Raw genomic sequence first — 22893 nt, forward strand, 5'->3', positions numbered from 1 at the left:
CACAAATGGAAAATTAAAAACTCTCCAGTGTGCAACTGTGGTCACCCAGAACAAACCATGGAATATATAACAACTCAATGCCCGATTCACAAATACGAAGGAATCATCACAGTGATACACTCTTATTCCTGATGCAATTATCTGCCCCAATCACCTAAATGTGAAATTATAGTTGTTGCTCTACATCTACATCAGCCATATGAAGTAGACAACCACTGTTATAATCAGAATATACTTTCCATTTCATGATACGAAGACATCATCTGGCTTTTTCCCCAAGTACAGAAGAGAAATATTTATTGAACATGTCTGTCTATTTGTGCATCATTATTTATAATTATATCATTTCCATCCTTCTATAGACTAGTACTATTGGTAGGAATTTTTTTTCTTAACATATTTAAAGACATTCCTCATTATTGTGCTTAACTCTGCTGGCCATAGATTTCTCCTTGTGTCCTTTTGCTTCTCTTATCAATCATATAGTTCCTAGCTTCTGATTTATATTAATTACTATCAACTTCCCATTTCTTCCGTGTGTGTGTGTGTGTGTGTGTGTGTGTATATAAAATAAAAATAAAAGCATGTACTGTATTGCTGTTTCATTACTTCATCCAAAGATTAAGGTAGTCATTGTCTTACCAATGCTTTCCTGTGTTTACAAATGAAGTCTTCAGGTGACTTGGCCCATTTTGGGAGAACAACATCATTCACTACCTCTTTGGAGATTTGTAGCCGACCCAAGTTAAACTCTATGGAATATAATCAAGACAATTTGGTTTCAAAAGTTATTACAATATGTTTCAAGTATCTTGATCACTAGATCAGAGATTATGAAGCTGAATAAGTAAATCTATTAAGTGAAATGCAAGAAGCCAAAAAGTGTAATGTCTCATGTCAACATGCAGGGAAAGTTATCTTTAACAACATAGATTATGTTTAACAAGAGCTTTCTACTTTTGAAGAATCCTGGATCTTAGACTGCTGTAAATTCAAGTTATACAAGACCACATCTGAAAATACCAGTTATGAGTCTAGATTCTGCAGGCCTGTCTAATTAAAAAAAAGATCTCATGTTCCAGGTTAGCATATCTCTTCCAGAAGAGGTGGGTTTAGGATCCAGAACAGTTAAAGCAAGTTAACTGTAATGAGTGCAATTTAGAATGTTTAATTTTTAAAAAAAATACCTTTTTCCTCTTTTAGATTAAACCAAACATCAAAACTCTTAGCCATCCAAGAACTCTGGGAAAGAATTTTAAATTACGAAGTTAAATAGTGGCTTAGCATAACTGGCATCTCACTAAATGGCTAAAAGGTAGTATGACCGTAAAGTAATTTTCACATGTTCAATCTAATCAAGAACAGTTTTCCTCAATATTCTTAAACAGATTCTGACAATGCTCTCTAGTAGTGTGCGGGATGCATGTTCTATTCAATAAATTCTGAAAAGTCTGTTTACTATTTTGATTCTCCAAGAACTCTGGGAAGTAGAAGAACTCTGGGATAAGCTCCTTCACATCATTTGGGTTATCCATAAGGGCTTGCCAGGCTGCAGGAATGGAATGGAACTGCCGATCTGCACAGTCAAACCTGTAGGTTGGAAAGCTCAAGTTACATTTTGACAGCTCCCATTAAAAAGTCATCACTGAAGTAGAGGTAGAAGAGACAGATATTACTGTTCATTCACAATTTACCTGCCACTCTGAAGCTGGATATGCAGTGTGGTGAAAGGCTCTACTCGAATGAGATAATGCATGACACCAGCAGCATTTGAGTAGTGAGTACCATAGTGAAACTTGTCAATAGTCCCAAGAGGATCCTCAAAATTCTCATATCTAAAAGACAGAGCTCGAGATCTTTAAAATCATAACTACAGCACTCTACATCTGATACACACAGATTATATTTACAGTATACAGAGAATATACAACAGATGCATCACTGTTTTTCACTAGCTAAGTGGCCTATGACAGTTTTGTTAAAAATTACATCAGCATATACTGAGTGCCTCTGATTACAGGAAGAAGAGATGCATTTAGGACTTAAATAATTATTTCCCCATTTCAGGTCCTAAAAGACACAGCCAGCAAGTTCCCACCCAGTTGATACACCAGATAGCAGATGTATCACTGAATGCCATGAGACTGGCAGGAAAAGCCATAGAAACAAACTCAGTGTCCAGGAACCAGCACTGACTCCAACCATGGATATCAGGTAATTATTCACAGTAAATCCTCCATTCCCAGGAGAAATCCTGTTTGGGAAGAAACTTGACAAGTGCTGCCTGACAACCACGACAAGTCAAAAGTGTTCATTCCCGACTCCAGCAAAACTTAAGGATGACTACGCTCACGTGTGAGTGGAAGTAGTGGTCATTCCTATCTACAACAAAGTTACCAGAGAAGAGATTCAACTTATTTCAAGGATAAAATTTGGACTCAGAACACCAGGAGGAAGCCCAGATCCAAATAGGATAATCCCTCCTTCTACTCAAATCCACCAGTATGACTGCATCTGGGATGCCAATATCCAGAAACATGTATAGGGGACAAGATAACTTTTCAATCATCTGGATCCAGTCAACTTCAGACAGGTGCCCATAGTTCCTCTGAAACCCTGTGTTTCCTCTCTTGAACCCTGAGAAACAAATCAACCTAAAAAAAGATTTCTTACCTCCTAGTGCTAGAGGCAATAATACTTGCCTCTTTAGTGTTGCGTATGCTGCTGTTAATGTAACAGCATCGCTGCCTAACAGTTCCAAGCTATATGGCTAACGTATGTCTTTGCCATCAAACAAACAGGCTAATTTTATAACAATTAATGTCACAGTTACAAATAGTTATGGAATTCTCAGAATGAATTATTATTAGTCTTAAAATGTCCCATCAGAAAGCTAAAATAAATGGAGAGAGAAACATAACTGGGAATTTTAATACTTACTTTTCTTGCACAGCTTTGGCATTCTTTTCATTCACCACCCCAATGGGTTTGGATAGATCCCTAAAGACAGCAGGATTATTCAAGTCCAACTCTTCTGATGTGTAATCTCGCAAGACCCAAGGAAACTAGAAAGCCACAGTTCAAAATTCAGATATAAAATCCATCTTTCCACAAAATAATCACATTTATCCAGTGACAATTAACAAAAAAAATTACCACAGGATATTGGGCAAGGTCATTGTAAGTTCGTCCCGCCATGGTGTTCAATTGAATGAGATAGTCAAAGTTTGATATTTCTCTGTTCACCCATTTCTGAAGGAGACAAGAAAAGGCAACACTAAAATCATTAAACTGAAGAAACTGTTGTCATTGTAGAGTGTGTCTTGTCAATGCTTAGCTGCCAGGAAATATTTCTCATAGTGAGGGGCACTAAATACATAAGAATTTGCAAATTTCAATTTTCATAGCTTAGTTTAAAATTCTTCCTGCATCTGTGGCTGTGCTCTGTCTCTTGATGAGATTAGCTGACACCTGGCAGAGGCAAGGGGTTATCAAATTCAGGTTAAATGCAGGGGACAGCTAACAGCCGTACGCTGGCAATACGTTTTTTTTTTAAACTAAATGAAACTAAACAAACAAAAAGGACAGAAGAAAGGGGGAAAAGAGCATTAGTGGAGAAAAAGCAAAACAGAAAAAAAGAGGTAAAGGAGAGAGGTAAATAAATATTGGGAAAAGGGAGCATTTGATAAAGAACTCCAATAACCAAAAAGGAGTCTTTTGATCTTCCTCAGTTAACTGTATATGCACCAGTGAACTATTCCAGTATCCTTGTGAAAGTGCTGCAGACTAACTATTTCATATCCTGAGGAGGAAGGAGTGACTTATGTAACTCTGAACCTTCCTTCTAACTAAGGATTGGAGGCGATAACTTCTTTCCCATTCCTCTTTGTCTAGGAAAGCGGCTGAGGTGCACAGCTAGGAAGGCCAAGGTACAAGAGAGGAAACTGGAGAATTCTTCATGTTAATAAGATCATACATTTCTCTACTTCTCACAGAAAACTAAAGCATCTGTTGATGCCCAAAAAACAACAAAACAAAAAAACACCCCAGAAAAATAAGACTGCCCTGTGAAGTTAGATAAATTGCCAAAATTTCATGATGTTTCTGAAAATTGACACTTTGCTTACAAGCCAATAATACTGCACCTGAAGCAAGGAATCATGGCCACACCTCTACATCTTTAAGTGGGTTTTGTTGAAAGCACCCATAATAAGATAACAAAGCAAATAATTTGTACACAGAGCAAAAGAAATTTTCACCTAAGCCCCATGTGCTGACACCAGAAGACAAATTTGCAAAACTGTCCTCTAATTTTTGTCATACATCTAACATCTGCAGACACAAATAGGTCTGCAAAGTGGTATAACTGCAATAATTGGGCGCGCACATAACTGCACAAGTTTAGAGGTCAGATGAAATATCCTAGTTTAACTACTTTATTATTAAGCAGTTCTTTGAGAAGCACTGAAACAGCCTAAATCATTTCAGCCGAATTCATCTTACCTGCATCAAGCCTGAAGCTTTAAACAGTTCCTGTGGAGATCTGGTCCCATAAATATTTGGAGAACGGAGTGACAAGATTTGACTGTACACTTTGTTTCTCACCTGTAAGAAAACATTTACACTGGAAAATTCAGCTAATAAAACCAAAAGCAACTGCTCTACGGATTAAATTCGTAATGAAGCAAAAAATTACTACATTTTTCAACTGTGCTGCCCTCTTGCTGCCAAAAAGATATTTATTCAGCTGCAGGAGTTAAAAATGGGTATTATTTGTGATTAATTGAAATACTTTTGCAAAATAATAACCCAGCAAAATTACACATTATCCCCACACAAACATAATAGAAAACACTGCCATTTTTCATGTTTAATATTATATCAGTCTTTTTCTACACAAGGTACTCTGATGAATTATTCACTTTAAATATTCACTATGTAACAGCTATTCATAACATTTACCAATTCATCAGTATCTAACCCATCCCTGTTCAGTTATTCATTTTAGCCTCATCCTATTTAAATTACCCAAGAAAACATTAGCACAGCATTTGCAAACCATCAGAAGGGCAAGATATAAATAATTTCTCCCTCTGCATGATAGTAGGATAGTAATTCTCCATTGCTTTGTAATTCATTTGCACAAAGTTTTTATGATTTGTTTAGTACAAAGAAGTTGAAATTAGCTCTGGTATAATTTCTCATGAGGCAGAAATTAAATAGTAATTGCACATGAAAAAATAAGAGTTTTGTTCTTCTTTTGACTATTCAATTTTACTGGAAACCAGACTGGGGTTTTCCACAACATAAAAAGATCCATATTCTAAATTTCTCAGAGCAGCTCAATCTAGCAAGTACTTTGACCTAATATAATGCTGCAGAAGCTGCCAAAAATCACATTAGCCATGGCCAGTAAACTAGAATTTGTCCCTCGGCCGAGAGTCCACCGGGGCAGCTTTGATAATTCCATACCTCCTTACTGAAGTTAAGGAAGTAGTTGGTCTGATCAGTGAGGAAGATCTCCAAGGCTGACCGCCTCAAGTTGTATCGGCGCAAGTGTATCTCTCGAATTTGAGAAAGGGACCATTTGAAATCAAAACCTACTCCTGTGAACAGAACAACTTCAGTTATTGATCCAGTTTCTTTTGGTGAAACAGTGCAGTTAATTTTCTGAAGATCAGTTTCACGTATCAGAGTTAAAGTATACACCTTTTTATAAAAGCTCACCAAATAGATATCACTGATTAATGCTTACAAACTACTTTTCTTATCAATTCATACAGGTGACAAAGCTCATGTGGTTAGCATAACTGGTGAACACATGGCAGAAATCATAGAGAACTGTCAATTACTCATAAAAATTATACAAAGAAATTTTGTTCCTTAGAATATGATTAACAGCCTTAATGCTACCCCAGGAGAGGGGGAAAAAATTTAAGATTGTACTAGTAAAATGGCTCAGTGGATAGGCTACATTTACAGACATCTTGCTCGAAAGGAACAATATGAAGTCATTAGCCTAATGAACATTATATGCAACTCTGTTAATGAGCTAAGAGAGGTTTCTAGAGGTCAACAACACTGGCATTTGTTCTAAAAAAATTAAGTTTAGCTGGAAAGAACATGTTGCTGAACTACAGGGAAGTAGAGCTATTCTGATGCTCACCTTCCTCTTTTTCAATGCTGCCATCATAGAAGCAGATGTGCTGCGTAGTGACCTCCAGTCTGCCAGGTATTACATCAATTAGTGTAATGAGTTCACATTCTTCAGACAGTACCAATTTTTCTTTCTGACCCTGCTCCTCCTTTTCATCCCTACAACAACAACATCACCATCCCATGTCATGTGTTTTTCTAGACTGCTGTGTTTGACCAGGCACAAACTAAAAGCACAATTTAGAAAAGAATCAAATCTGAATTGTCTTAAGAGCATGTCACACAAAACATTCCACTATTTCACTTTAATTAGTAGGCTCATGAGTTCTCTGATTCAACGTTTATACCTCAATGTGTTCATTTCATAGCAGAGCTTTTTAATCTTTCTATTCCAGTCACTTCTGTTGAATAATAAGATCTTACAGGAGGATCTGCTATCGTTACAGTATAAGGTATAATGTCAACTTTCATATCTCTGGATTAAAAAAAAGGCAAAAACTTAAAAATAAGCCAACACACAAGCTCCAACTATAAAAGAGTTGAATCTGGGTAAGTCTCCTTGCCCCCCTAGTTCCAAGAGACGACAAGCTGTGGCAATATTTTAAATAGTAGTTACTGAAAAGTTCATAATACAAGGTTGTTTAGTTTTAAATAAATACGTGAACTTTTTAACTTTAAAGGTATAATATAAGGCAGTATATAATTATTCATGTAAATAAAAATATTCTGATCACTTTTACAGGCCTCTCTTTAACAAGGCTTCTTCTTTGCACCTACAATTTTATGCTACAAAGAATTGTTCGTGCAATTTTGCATCTGCAGTTACTGGGGCATATTATCATCTCCATTTCACTTCCTTTGAACCACTCAGATGGCATAAAGAACACATTTCCCCAGTTTTAGGGGATGTCTCCAGTAGGCACACAGCAAAGCATAGCTGGCACCTACATGGCTCTTTTCCTGCCTCTTTTGGTGTAGCAGACATGTCAGAGGCAGGTGGGGAGGGAGCAGAGGAAGGGGCAGGACTGATGTCTGCTATGCTTCAGCTATGTTTTTTTATGAGTGGCGTATCACTATCCAATCCCCATGCTTGTTAGACAATCTGCGTTTATCCAATAGTAGCTCCCTTAGGGTATGTCTATGCTACACCTACCAGATCAGCGGGCAGTGATAGATCCAGCGGGGATCAATTTATTGGGTCTAGTCTAGACACAATAAATCAACCCCCAAGCATTCTCCTGTCGACTTCTGTGCTCCAGTGCCGCAAGAGGCTCAGGCAGATCCAACGGGGGAGCGGCAGCTGTCTACTCACCATGGTGAAGACACCTCGGGAAGTTGATCTAAGTACGTCGACTTCAGCTATGTTATTCATGTAGCTGAAGTTGCATAACTTAGATCAATCCCCCTCCCCAGTGTAAACCAGGGCTTAGTGAGGAAGAGCTACCACTGCTCAAGGAGGTGCCATACTACCACCTGGGAGTGTAGTAGCCCTCCTTCTTGTCCCTGTCCTGCAACCTGAGCTGGCCGGGAAGGGTTGCCCCTCTCTAAACTGAGATTATATTATTGTAAACTCAATGGCAATTTTTCCACTAGCAACACTATAAAATGCTGGATTGAATGGCTCAGGGCTTGTCTACATGAGAACACTCAGGAAAATTAATCCAAATTAGCTAAGTGCGTGAATTTAATGTGGATTAGTTAAACCACAGGCCCTTTAATTCTGAATGAGGGTCTCCACACAGTTTAACAAGTCCAACTAAAATCCACATCTTTAGTTAATATGGTGTAACTTTTCTGAGTGTCCCCATGTAGACAAGCCATTAATCATAACAGGAAATAAACAGAGCAGTTTTGTGCACCATCTGCTCCAGTCCAGGAGATATTTCTCACTCCTTATCCCTAGTGGAAAGATGAATTTCAGGGTTCCCCAAAGTGCTGTACATACATACATGCTTGCACCAGCAGTTGCGTCCTCTTCTGGCAGTTCAAGTATATCATCCTCCATGTCACTAACTTTCACCTGCTTCACCACCTCCAGGAGCAGTGACTCACTAGATGGCTGTGTCTGCTGCATCCCTTTTGGAATAAAGATATTTTCAGCTCAAACAAAATATAGATTTGTATTTCACCACAGTACTATTTAATAGCTAAACTGTGGCAGCTGACTACAATTACTGGAGTTGAACAGTATCCATGGGCATGTCTACACAGGGACATGCAGGAAAATTAATCCAAATTAACTAAAGGTGCAGATTTGAAGTGGATTGCTTAAACCACATTAAATCCCCGTATGGATGTTGTTTTTCAGAATTCAAATGGACTTAATTCAGTTTAGTTTAATTTACTTTGGAAGTGAATGAAACTAAACCAAATTAAGGCCACTTTAATTCTGAATGAAGGTGTACACACAACAGTTTAATGTGGTTTAAATAATCTATTTAGTTAATCTGGATTAATTAGTTAATTTTGGATTAATTTTCCTGCATGTCCCCATGTAGACAAGCACTGGGGAAGGGATGGTTTGCAATCTTACAAAATACAGTTCTGAGGAATAATTTAAAATACCCATAACTGTGAAAAATGCAACACTTAACCTCTTAGTTTATAACTCACAGTTATAACTGTGGCCAAACAGTTGATCACATCTATAATTCTTCATGATACCATATAGGCTTGATTCAAGTTTAAGGCAATAATTTCAACATATTTTAGTCTCAACATTTACCTTGCTTAAAGAAATATAAATATTGTAAAGGTCCCTGAAAAACTATTTGTTTGCTCATATGAAAAATAGAGTTGGGAGGGGTTCTTTTGTTTTGTTCTTTTTAAAAACACACATCATATCTGGAAACATGAACATGCAGACATAAAGCACTCTCTAGGGATGCTGAATACGATTTATTTTGAAGGAAGATTCCGCTTTGGATCTAAGCAAGTTGACAGTATCCCATTAAAACAGATTTTTCAAGAAAACTTTATTCGAATCAACCATGTCTCCTTTTTTTTTTTTAAATCTTACAACATGTTTCCATTATAAGGAAATGTGGGTTTGTTTAGAGGAGAAAATTTAAAAAAGCATTTTAAAGTAACTACAAAACCCTGTTTAAAATTTGCAAAAGGTTGCTAAGGAATCAGGAATATAAATAGTCCATGATCTAAATTATAAGTGAGGAAATGCAACAATGAATTTGGATCTTACCTAAATTGTCTCTCAGGTCACTGGCCTCCTGATGGGAATTGAAATTGTAATTTTGCACTAGTTTTAACCTCATACGCGAGTAGTTTTCCACATTTGAAAGTTTCCAGTGAATGGGATTCTGTTTCCTAGAAATAGCAAAAATATTTGTACTAAGATACAAAAAACAAACACTTAGAGGGAATGAGTTGATTCTATCAGAGTCTGTATTTAAAATCATAAAAGTAAAAAAAAAAATCATATACCCTTAAGAGTAATCGGTAACAAATGTACGATACGTTGTACAATATCTAACATTTCAGCACCTAACATACTATGCACATCCTCCATTGAAATACAACAGCTGTTTAACAGCTCGCAGCAAGAGTATTTGACAGTTCTGGACAGGCACTAAAGAATATCTTATCCAAATGAAATTGATGGGGAAATTCAGGTAGGCACAACACAATAATCATATTCAAATTTGTCTTAACCCAGGTTGTAGCCTGTGTGTTTATTACAGAATACTAGCACTGTGTTAAATATCCATTATATCTCACCCTTCTGAAACATATTACACAACCTCTGGTCTTTAGTACATTAAGTAAATTGTAAATTTACTTCATGCATAGCTACTTTTTACATGTTACTTTTCAGTAAAATCTAGCTGAGCTACATATTAAACTTTAGCACTGGCATTTTGCTCGTTAAATGCAGACAAACATTAAAAAGAGAACATTCAATAGTAATCTTATATATAAAGGATGGTTACCAGAAATACTTTAACAACCTTCTACAATTACAACTATATGAAACAGAAAGCAAATTGACTGGACAACTTTCTATTAGACGTAAGATGATGTGAGAATAAAGTATTTCACTCTTACCTTTCGGCCCAGGGGCCCTGTTCGCAAGTCAGGTAAAGTTGGGCTGCTCTCCACTGCCTCAGAGTAGCGGTGTGTTGACCATTAAGCTGTTTTAGCATGCTGTTATAACGCAGGTTCTCCTGACGTGCCTTTCGGTTAAATGGCTCCACAAAACACTCCTGAAAGCAACATTGTAAGTAAATCTGATGCAGTGTCCTGTAAGAACCTTGTCTTCTGTAAAAACCATTTTGCCTCATGCAAAGGATAAAACCTTCACCAGTAAGTAGGAAATATTAAAGGTAACTGCAAAAATTCTGCTTACTTCAGCAGTATGTGCTGAATAGCTTCATATGCACGTTAAATGAGGGCAGGAAACACAAGCATCTAGGCCAGGATCCACAAAAGGAATTTAGGCGTTACAATGCTGAGTGTCACAGTGCCCAACTTTTAAATGCCCATAAAAATCACAGGAACACTGCACTGTACAAACCTGTGCTTGAATGGGGAGAGACAGGCGCCTTACAATGTGCCCCTACGCTACCCATTGGGAGATGCTGATTAGAGGGATGTGTGCTGATCCGCTTTCGGAGATAGGCACCTACGCCCAGCCTGCAGGGAGACGACCAGCTCTGCTTAGTGATCCACGAACAGGAACCAGCCGTATGGAGTCACAAGGCATTTTTTGTGAGAATGCCCGCCTTGCTCCACACAAAATGGTCAGAGTTGGAGGAGACTGTGGTGGTGCCCATCATCTAACTTTTAGTCCACAGGTGAGAGCACTCACTTGGGACTGGGAGATCCAGATTCAATTCCCCGTTCAGGCAGAATAGGAGAAAAATATTTGAACAGGGGTCTCCCAAGTCTCAGGAGCAGGCTGAACTATGAGATATTCTGATGTGGGACTCCCACAATCTCTCCTGTTGAAGCTGTTCCACTTTGGATAAATAATGAAACAGTGAGTATTTAAGTATTAATTCACAGTGGAACAGTCATTGGGCCAAAGCGAGAGAGAGAGAGAGAGAGAGAATGAGAATGACTCTATAATCCAATGGTTCAGGCATCTATCTGGGAGGTAGGAGATCACGGCTCCACTCCCAATCGCTCTTTCATTATTTACTCGATACCTCAACAGGTAAGCTTCATTCTACAGTGAAATTTCTACAGAAGCTGTCAAGGTGGAGCATGGTACGTGCTGTATGTCACCCGCAAGCATCAGCCAGTGTGATCTGCAACTCTGGGGAACCAAAGAGCTAACACCAGTGAGTGTTTACTTATGCTACATTGTAATTACCATGGAAATCCATAAGAGCACAGAACTAGCCTTGGGAGAATCAAAGAAGGACCAGATCCAAAAACAACAAACAAGGAGACACTACTACCATATTTCTGAATGAAAAAAGATCCACCAGACAAAATCAGGGTAGCTGTATTTGACTGTTCTTTGTTAGTGAACCATTAAGATGATATTCACAGAGTTTAATTGGGGCTGGAAATCATTTCAAATGACACAGTGTCAAACAAATTTGTAAAAATCACCATTTAAAATAAGTTTGAAATATCAAAAGATTTGTCTGTTCTCCAGTACTAAACAACATTGATTTATATTAGTGGAAAAGTGGTTATTAATACTGGATCAATAAAATAATTTTCCACAATCCGTATGCGAAATGGAGGTATGATGATGATGAAGGTTAGAATCTCTCAATACACATGATCACTGGCAGACTGGCAGTGCTTTTCCCCCAACAATCACTGAGGTCAGATGAGTTTCAAACTAATTTCCTACCCTTGCTCCTGAAAAAGTACAAACTGTTTTTAGAAAAGCTAAAGACTTTACCTGAAATTTGAGCTTGCTTTCTCCTCGTTCTCGGTCTCGCTTATGCATATTCACCATTAATGCTTCATAACAGTCTTTCCAATAAAGCGCCATATGTTCATGACCATCACTGAATGTATTGACTTCATACTGTTTCATATATGGAATAATCTGATGCATAAGAAATATTTAAAAAAAATCAAGATGATTGCTGAACAGATTCTCTCCTCCCTAATGGAAGAAAATAGAGAGAAAGCCAAGAAGCAGCCATTACTTACATATTTATCAATATAAACTTGCCATTCATCAGAGCTGCAATACTCTCGGAAGTCCTCAAAGAAAGAGGGGCTGCCATTGGTGAGCGGCAACGAGGGTAGGTGCAGGTTCATGAAGAGAAGTTGGTAAACTTTGGATACCAGCGTTCGAACAAGGGGAATCAAGAATGTGTATGTTTCTGTCTTCTCTTTGATTGATCTACTCAGGATGCCTTCCAACTTCCCCAAGAGATAGCATGCCTCAGCTTGGCTTTCAATTACTTTGGTCTGAAGAAGGGTGTTTAGCTTGGCTGCTGCCATAGCACAAACCTGGACAGAGAAAAACCAAACCAAACCCCTGTGAGGCTAGTGCATGCTACATTTCACCACAGGGTTTTGTTTGACTCCTACCGCTGTTTGTTAGGTAGTGTGAAACTTCCAGTAAGTTAGAGAAGTATAGGATTTCAATACACTTAGCCACTATTAATTTATTTGCATTATGGTACTGCCCAAATGCCTCTGGCTGGATCAGAGTCCCATAGTGATAAGTACTGTATACAAAGACACACCCAGTAGAGATGGATCTGGCTTCAAAGAGCTTACAATCTAATTTAATGTGTTAGAAATGCAACAGCTTTCAGGAACCAAGGATGGAGAGGAATGTGTAACAAGCCTGCATGTGGTGGCAGTAGCTGAAACCTCTCATTTATAACAAGTTTGAGGATTGTTATGACGACATCAGCAAGCTTACTGAAGCAAACTGCATCCCTACAGTCACTGAAAGTTCTAGTGTTACATAATCAGCACAAATGTTACATACAGTATTAGAAACATTAATATATAACAAACCTGTAAGTTATCTTGTCCGATGAATCCAAGGAGCAACTGGACCTGCACTTGAGAGAGCTTGATCCATTCTGGGCCAGCAGAGTACCAGAGTGACAGGCTGTCAATGAGTGTCACCAGCTCTTCTAAAAGCTGTTGTAAAAGTGAAAGATTTGTGTGAAGAAAAAAGAAACAAAATATGAAATGCTGAGACACTAGTATAACTACAAGTAAAGTCACCAAATAATCATTTTGAAGGTCTGATGAGAGCTATAAGGGTATGTTTACATAGCCCATGGCAGCAAGCCCTGCAGCCCCGGTCAACAGACTTGGGCTTGTGCTGCCTTGCTAAAAATAGCTGTACTGAGGATGTGGCTCAGGCTAGAACTCAGACTTAGAAGCCTAGAGAAGAGGGTGCGCTTTAGAGTCCAAGCTCCAGCCCGAGCTACTATGTCTATACAATTATTTTTAGTGCAGTAATGCAAGCCCAAGTCTGTCAACCCTAGCAGGGAGGCTCACTGCCACAGGCTGTCTAGACATATCCTACCACAACAAACAAAGCAGGCTGTCCCCCATACTTCAATTTAATCAAAAGTAATTAATTAAATATACTCTGGGACAGAGGTTCAACAACTAATTGTGACAGAATTCAGGAATGCAACAGCTACGGGTGCAGTTTGATAAAATATCTATCCCCTGAACAAAAATAGTTATGTGTGTATATAAAAATAAAATGAATACTCTATTTCTCTAAGTCATTTCCGGTAAGTGTTAATTCTACAAATACAGTGGCTGAGAATATGATTGTTTTTGATTAAAAAGGCTCTACTCTTTAGAGCATACACATCATAAAAGGTATACATTTTAACTCAGTGTGCATTTAAGTTACATTTCTTTCCATTTAAATGAAAAATTAATTAATTGTTTCATTATCCCCAGTGGTGTACATGATGCTTTTGAGGGAATTAAGCAAACAGGATCCCTGCCCTGTTTGTAACCTTCAAGTTTGATCCTGTGAGATGCTCAGAACCTTGGGCCACGTCCATTCTTTTTCTTTTTATTCCGAAGTTTATGTTGATGTCATTAAATCATATACTAAGAGTAAAATTAATCTTTTTATAATTTAAGAAACATAGTACATTTCGCCTCCATCAGCATCATCATCCTGGTCACTGGATAAAGGAGGAGCTGATATGGATGGTGGAGTAAGTTGGCACAGTACCTAGCAAACTAGAGTAAGGTCGGTACCAACAAGTGGAGATTATAATCCTAAGAATACCAGAAGATCTTTGGGGAGGAAAAATTGCTGTGGTACTGAGAGCATCGGTACCGAGGAGGGCGTTGTCAGCACTACCAATGTCTTTACCACGGTTGCTGGTGCCAAGGGTCATGCACTATGAGTAAGGCTACGATTTAGTCACGGGTATTTTTAGTAAATGTCTGTGACTTTTACTAAAAATACCTGTGACTAAATTTTAAGGGGGTCACTGCTGGAGGCATTGGACTGCTACTGGGGGAGGGGTGTCTGGAGGGGCCACTGCTAGGGAGAAGCTGGGGGAGGTTATACTGGGGGGTGCGCTGCTGGGGGGGCCGTTGCTCCGGGGGGCAGGGCCAGCTGTGGCACCAGATGCTGGGGGCCACCAGCAGCGACTGCACTGGCCACCCGGGCACAACTATCACAGGCTGTCCTGGAAAGTAGCTACTCTGGCCACTCCAGCCACCGGGGACCATGTCTGGCAGCAGCCGCATTAGCCACCCGGGGACAACTGCTCAGGTGGTCCCTAGGATTGGCCACACTGGCCGGGGCTAGCTGCCCAGGGCTGCCAGAGCAGTAGCCAAAGCCACAGTGGCCAGTGTAACTGGCTGCAGGTCCACCAGAGCGGCTGGCTGCAGAGTCGCTCCAGTAGTGGCTGGGACGGCTGTCCTTGGGGCCACCTGACCAGCTAGTCCTGGAGCCAACTGCTTGGGCAGCACTGGGGTCAGCCACACTGGGCCCAAAAGAAGTCACGGAATCTGAGACTTTCACGACAGACTCGCAGCCTTAATCATTATTCGTAGATTATACAAATGTTAGGGTAAATTGTAAGTCTGTGTAACTTGCACATGGAGCAGACAGGAAAGCAGCCCTGTAGCAGGAAACACAACCAACAAGAGGATGGGAGCCTTCTTTATTTTATACCTCCTTATGCTTTCCTGTTGGTTGCTTTTCCACTACTACCTCACAGTTCTGTCTCCCTTGGCATGTAAATTACACCAGCTTGACCTAGGGTGACCAGATGACCCAATAAAATCAGGACTGTCCTGATATTTAGGTGTTTGTCCTGCAATCTTTGGTCGGGGAGCAATTTGTCCCAATATTTCACTGCGCCAGCAGCACTCGCCTTTTTTTTTTAATCCGCTGTGCCTTCCCGCTCCCCCGGCAATGTGTCTCGATATTTTCCCCGTCTCATCTGGTCACCCTAGCTTGACCTTACACAGCCATCTGAATGTGGAACTTTCACACCCGCCCACACACTTCCACCACCCATTTAAGTCACTTTTGCATCTGACCCAAAATCTGCTCACAGACATGCTGGAAGTAAAATCAGGGTTAAAAATCCAAAGTGCTCTTCCTCAGTTTGTGACAAAGAGCAGAGAATGAATGAATGCAATGATTTTGGCTGCCACTTTAAACAACACATACAATATGAAGCATGCCATTTGACCACTGGACCAACACCTACTTAGAAAATGGTTAGCACTGTTTCATTTGTTCTAGCATTCATGCAGCTTTTCTGTAGTCTATAAAGATAAGGCTCTTTAATCAGGGGTGCCATTAAGGACTCATGGTCTTGCAATATTAACTGTATTCCTTATGCATGTGCTTATAAAATTCCAGTACTTAAAGGGGCAGTCAAATCTGCTCCACACTCTGCTTAGTCTCTAGTTAAACAAATGTCTCAATGATAAGGCCCTACGAAATTCACAGCCACGAAAAACATGTCACGGACCATGAAATCTCGTCTCCTGCTGTGAAATCTACTCTTTCATGTGCTTTTACTATATACTATACAGATTTCATGGGGGGAGACCAGTGTTTCTAAAATTGGGGGTCCTGACCCAGAAGGGGTTTGCAGGGGATCACAAGATTATTGGAGGGGGGGGTCACAGTATTGCGACCCTTACTTTTGCATTGCTTCAGAGCTGAGTGGCCGGAGAGCAGAGGCTGTAGGCCAGGTGCCCAGCTCTGAAAGCAGCACCCCGCCTGCAGCAGCAGAAAAGCAAGGGTAGCAATACCATATCACGCCACCCTTACTTCTGTGTTGCTTCTTTCAGAGACAGGCAGCCAGAGAGTAGCGGCTGCTGACTGAGGGCTCAGCTCTGAAGGCAGCAGTGCAGAAGTAAGGGTGGCAATACCATACTATGCCATGCTTAACTTCTGCTGGACTCCTGGCCAGCAGCCACCACTCACTGGCTGCACAGCTCTGAAGACAGCGTTGCTGCCAGCAACAGCGCATAAATAAGGGTAGCAGTACCCCCTGTAAGCCCCCTACAATACCCTTGCGACCCACCACCCAAACTCCTTTTTGGGTCAGCACCCACTACTATTATAACACTGCGAAACTTCAGATTTAAATATATGAAATCATGAAATTTATGATTTTTAAAATCCTATGATTGTGAAATTTACCAAAATGGACTGTGAATTTGGTAGGGTCTAACATATGATTGAAGAAAAGGGTGACATTACTCAAACTGACAACTCTTTCATAAATGTTTTAGCCCTACATCATTTACAAGAGTTTCCATTAGGCAGCTACTATACCTTTTCTGTCCATAAGTTTGAATTAACTAGCCCTTCTGCCTGTAAAAAGTCCTGTACAATGAGCAGGAGCCGGAAGGCATTTTCAGCATGTGTCGGAAGAGCTTTCGTGTCTCTGTTATCAGTGACTGTCCATTCCAACATCTTCTCTAGCAAGCTTAATGGAAAACAAAATCCCAAGTAATTATCACATGTTCTAAGAGTAAGTGGCTTTTAAAAAAAATCCCATAAAGTATTTAACTGAGCCTAAGTATATGTAGTGATATTACGATCCTCTACTCTGTAACCAGTAGAGATTAAGGAGATTGTGATCTTCATAAAAATCAGGGGCATACAATTTAAGTTCTGTCAAATAAATTCAATTTATAAATAGTACAGATGTGTAGACATACGTCTGATCATTCCTGCATCAGAATGAAGGGGATCAAAGTAAATCAATTCAATGTCTTTCACCAGGATTTAATGTAACTCTGATTCCATCTTTTTTTTCCCTTCCTCTCCAAAAGAAAAAGAAGAAATCTATACTCACTTGAGTTTTATTTCATCAGAAGGTTGCAGTAACTCATTAGATATCCCCAGTTTGGTAAGTGCAGAAAACACCTGTCCCCTCTCAATCCAGACAGCATCATCAAACCTTTCTAAACCTTTCCACATCACACAGAGCAGGACATCTGTGAGCAACTGTATGAGCTCCTCTTCAGATCCCTATGAAACAATCAAGGAATTCACACTCTTTATAGTTCAGAATGCCTCAAAGAGGCTTGTTATTTGTTACAGTGCACAATGCTTGGAAAGTTTCATCATCTTCAACATTGTAGCCTAAAGAGTCTTCCCAGTAACTAAATGAAAACATTAACCTAAAATTATGCTGCAACGATGTTTAGTCCAGATTATTAAAATAATATTTGCTTTACTTTCTATGCAAGAATTTAGATGTGAGTCTTAGTACCACTGATTTGGTCACAACACAACTTTTTCCTTGATGAGGATGATACGGGTCACTCCAATATAGCTTTGATTTAAAGAATAATGCTACAATTTCAGCCAGCAAACTTAAAAAAAAAAACAACCTTGAAAGCTGGATGTTTATTCTATAACAAACAGAACTGATATCCCTGCAAATGAGCTGCTTTATCTGCTCTTCTGTTAGAGGGAGAACAGCATAACTATCTAATGGGGGAGGGTATTTTAAAAGAATTAAAAGTACTGTGAATTACATATTTAGACAGGATGGGGAGGATTACTTACTACTTGGTTTTCAAATAACGAAAGATCAACGCTGAATCCCATATCATTGATGATGCCTGATTCTTTGTCAGGCTGATCAGAGAATGGCTTTGAATTTTCAATGGGTGATGGTGTGCTGGATAGGCTCTCTGTCATTCGATTCCCACTATCAGCCAGCTCATAAGAGTCCATGCTAGACAGATCTAAACGCAAATGTGAAGGATTACTGTGCCATAAATCTTCTTGATCCTCTGACCTGAAAGTCATCTCATCCACAGAAGTACCTTCCAGCAATGTACCAGAAAAACAGCTGGTGACAGCTAAAGATTTGCTGTCTTCCACGCTCCACTGATCATATGAACCATTAACTGAAGCAAAGCTACCAGCTTTCCCCCGCTCTGCCGGATCAGGATAGCATTTCCGAAGCTCTTCAGGAGGAACTTGTTTTTCATTTTCCTTTGTATAGTCAGTCCTGCTCTCTTTAAGTTCATTGCTGATGTCGGAGTTTTCTTTTAGGAATAGTCTAACCAATGTCTCCTGCCAGGCTAGCTGTTGAGAAATCTGCTGTGCTGCATCCGGCTGGGAATGTAAAAGCTGTAAAACCTGTAGTGAGCACAAGAGGTCAGGCTAAAAATCCAAGCACGTACACTTTAATCTTTGCTACATAACTGCAGTCATTCTAGCCTTTAATCACACATTTTGTACTCCATTATATTTTATGCCTTCTGTGAAAAAATTCTTGTAATATAAATTAGTCAACAGGAATATGAGCGATAGATAATTCTTCACAGGAGAAAGTGAAATACATAGTTAACTTTCTCATGTTTGTATGGATCCTCAGTATTTTGCATGAATTAAGATAATCACACAGTAATCATTTACAATAGAAAACAAAGTTAGACATCAGACAGCCATACAATCATTTTGAAAAGTGCACTTATTTATTTTATTCTACTAAACCTACATCTTATTTTAATGAAGAAAAAATGATTGGTGTGAGAAATAGAATGTAGCTTGTTAAAAGCTAACAATGTATGATTAAAAAATACAACCCCCCCTATTAATTTATTACTGTATAAAGTACAAAGCTAACTATAGCACACTGGTAATGTTTCCATCTCTTAGGCAACTATTTCCACAAAAAGCAGTCATATACACCACAACACATATCCATATTCAGAACATTGGTTTACAAATCAATACAACAAATTACAAAATATATCAGATTAGACACAGCTAAGCTAGAATAAAAAGGACAAATAATGGTGCGCTCTCTCTCCACACACACACACACACACAGAGTGAAGTCGCACCATACACGCATTTAACTTACGCAAATTCAACTATACGCACACAATGAGGGTATGCCCCAGAGTGAGCATGAGATGGGAGACGTGAATCTGCTGTTCCCTCAGTTGGTCTCAGTTCCTGCGTGCCTCTCACAGTGTGAGCATCACACCATGCTAAGTGTTATTCTAGTGTTTAAAGATACGTATTTTTCGTACAACATGGCCCCTAAATGCAAGCTGACTACTTCATCTGGTGCTCAACCGAAGAAACAGCAATCTGTTCCAACACTGGAGGAAAAACTGGCTGTGTTGGACTTATTGAGAGATGGTACGTCGGTCTCTAACGTGGCATGTAAATATGGCCACAACGAATCTAGCATTCGTGCCATCAAGATTCGAGAGAGAGAGAAATTCATCAAGCCGTGGCATCAAGTGCTCCAATAACTGCTAAGGTGACAAGCTAGGTCCATGATAAGACTTTAGTGAAGACTGAAAAGACATTAAATTTATGGCTGGAAGACATGAACCGTAAACGTGTGTCTATTGATGGCAACACGTTACGAGAAAAGGCTCTTAGCCTCTATGTGCTGTTCGAACCTCTCGCCGAAGAGGGACTGCCTTCTGATGAAAAGGAATTGGCTTAACAATTTTAGGAAGAGCTTCAACCTCGAAAACGTGTAGACTACTGGTGAAGCTGCATCTGCCGATGATGAGGCAGCAAAAACCTACCCCGAACATTAAGAAAATCATAGAAGAAAAGTATCAGAGGGGTAGCCATGTTAGTCTGGATCTGTAAAAAGCGACAGAGTCCTGTGGCACCTTATAGACTAACAGAAGTATTGGCGCATAAGCTTTCATGGGTGAATACTCACTTTGTCAGATGCATGGCACAAGTATTATGAAGTGGGTATTCACCCACGAAAGCTTATGCTCCAATACTTCTGTTAGTCTATAAGGTGCCACAGGACTCTTTGTCACCTTTTATAGAAGAAAAGGGCTATTTTCTAGAACAAGTTTTTAAAGCTGATGAGACTGGGCTTTTCTTGAAAAAAATACCCAACCGCACTTACATTTCAAAATCAGAAAGACAAGTCCCTGACCTCACAGCAGCTAAAGACCACATGACTGTGTTGTTTTGTGGCAATGCCGCTGGCCATTTAATAAAGCCGGGCTTGCGCTACAGGGCTGCAAATTCCTGTGCCCTAAAAGGCAAGAGCAAAAATGTCCTGCCTATGTTATGGCAATCTAATAAAAAGGCTTGGGTGATAGCAGTATTATTTCTGGACTGGTTCCACAAGCATTTCATTCCAGAGGTTAAGTGGTACCTAAAAGAGAAAGGAGTTGACTTTAAAGTGTTGCTGATTGTAGACAATGTTCCTGGCCACCCTAAGGCACTTCCGTTTCTGCATAAAGACGTTGAAGTCATTTTTCTCCCCCCTCAATACCATCACCACCCTCCAACCTCTCAATGAAGGCGTGATTCGTTGTTTCAAGGCCATGTACACGAGGCTTATGTTCTCATGAATACGTAATGCTATGGATGCTGATCCCAATCTTGATGTGATGGAGTGCTGGAAGTCCTTCAACATTGCCAATTGCAACACTTATATTAAACAGGCAATGGATGCAATCAAGCCTGAAACAGTCAATGCATGTTGGCGAAACCTATGAGAAAAAAAAATGTGAATGATTTTAAGGGTTTCCTGACCACTGACAAAGAAGTGAAACACATTGTTCAGGTAGCTAGGCAAGTGGGTGGTGACGGCTTCATTGATATCCTTGAGGAAGAAACTGAAGAATTAATTGAGAGCCACAGAGAAACACTGACTAATGAAGAATTACAGGAACTGATAAAATCTTCTACAGAAGATGAAGATGATGACGATGAACAGGAAGAGCCAGCAAGTTGGAACCTTCAAAATTTGCTGAAGTGTTCCAAGAAGCAAAAGACTTGAATGATTTAATTTCTGAATACGATCCCTCTATGGAACAAAGCCTCAAAATCACATGTAGTATTAAGGACAAATTTGAGACAGTATCAAGAAATATCTGAGCAGCTCAAGAGACAACAGCAACAGTTGCTGATCACCACGTTTTTCAAGAAAACACAACCAGCAGCAGATAAACCTGGCCCATCGTCTCCTGGATTGACATCAAGCCCTGACGACCGCCCAAGAGTGTCATCATCGTCACAGACTAGCAAGAATATCCAGGATGAATGGTGAGTGTTTAGGTTTACTGTTTTCCCTTTTTATTCTTTCATTCTTCCGTCTCACTCTCTCTTTTATGTAATTAAAAATACAGTACTGTAAAATTATATTTTGCATATGTACTCTATTATATACTGTATATTACTGTATACATTATACATATTATTGTACAAGGTTGTATACGGTACACTAAACCATGTATACTGTACTTTATGGATGATTAAGGGATTTTCAAGGGTAATTTTGACTATATGCGATTTTCACCTTATGTGCTGATTTTAGAACCTAACCCTCGCATAAAATGCGAATCCACTGTACGTGTGCACACACACACACACACACACACACACACAGTTGAGCATTCATGCACCAACACTACAATCAGAATCTCCAGCTCACTTGAGAAACTGTGATGCAACTTATGTCAAACAATATATTATTGCTCAGCCTTTCCCTACATGGTAAAATATTTCAACAATTTGCACCACCACCACCAGTTTAGGATCACACTACACTCGGTTTCTGCCTTGCACCTTTCCTCTGCTCACAACCTACCTTTTTAGAAATGAATTAAAATAAACCTAAAAAAACACAGAAAATTTTCTCTTACAATAACTGAGTAAATTCTGAAAGTAACCTCTGTTCATGACCTTTTGAACATCCTTTGAGAGAAATCGGTCACTAAAACAGTTGCGTGTTTCCTTTCTGTAGAAAATACACAACATTTGACAATCATAGAACGTAGAACAGTTTAAAAATTACTGATAATACAGAAACGTGGAGTACAAATAGCAGGTCAGGTTCATCAGAGATTCACATTATTAGACTGAGTCATAATTTAAAATTAACATAGTGTCATATACCTCTAATATATGCACCGCAGCTCCCCACGTCATTACCAATAGGTAAAATGGCCTCCTGTTTTTAAGAGTACTAACCTTTTTGCAGATGGCCACTCTAACATTTATATCTGCTCTATGAGACAGGTGCACCACAGCTACGAGGTCTCTGTAATTCACAACAGGATCTGCAGGGTAGGAATACAAACAAATAGGCATCGTGAAAGCAGGAAAAAAATGAACAAAACCTTTGAGGCCATTTTTATACATCAAGGATTAGTAAATGGGACAAATGTAAGTTTGTTTTGCCACTCACTTTTAAGAAATTATGTTTAAACACTAAGTAAATTGAAACCATCAGCATAAATGTGTTAACCTGGAGCACATTTAGAATAGAGTAACTTTACTAAGTAGCTTGGTTTTCATCATCATTA

The 22893-nt window shown here is 39.3% G+C and overlaps 1 protein-coding gene across 1 annotated transcript in view; it reads right to left on the reverse strand.

Moving 5' to 3' along the window:
• Positions 1-22893, reverse strand: part of NBEAL1 (neurobeachin like 1) — a 142394-nt gene that overhangs the window by 24341 nt on the left and 95160 nt on the right. The window contains 18 exon segments of the mRNA XM_030580909.1: positions 643-752; positions 1460-1590; positions 1695-1835; positions 2941-3065; positions 3157-3252; positions 4504-4605; positions 5473-5606; positions 6167-6315; positions 8106-8232; positions 9356-9480; positions 10219-10376; positions 12035-12184; positions 12292-12597; positions 13117-13245; positions 16898-17051; positions 17424-17599; positions 18143-18724; positions 22559-22647. Coding sequence (XP_030436769.1) covers positions 643-752; positions 1460-1590; positions 1695-1835; positions 2941-3065; positions 3157-3252; positions 4504-4605; positions 5473-5606; positions 6167-6315; positions 8106-8232; positions 9356-9480; positions 10219-10376; positions 12035-12184; positions 12292-12597; positions 13117-13245; positions 16898-17051; positions 17424-17599; positions 18143-18724; positions 22559-22647 — 2984 coding nt within the window.

The sequence above is a fragment of the Gopherus evgoodei genome, chromosome 11, assembly GCF_007399415.2.
Source record: "Gopherus evgoodei ecotype Sinaloan lineage chromosome 11, rGopEvg1_v1.p, whole genome shotgun sequence".
In the NCBI taxonomy this organism is placed as follows: domain Eukaryota; kingdom Metazoa; phylum Chordata; order Testudines; family Testudinidae; genus Gopherus; species Gopherus evgoodei.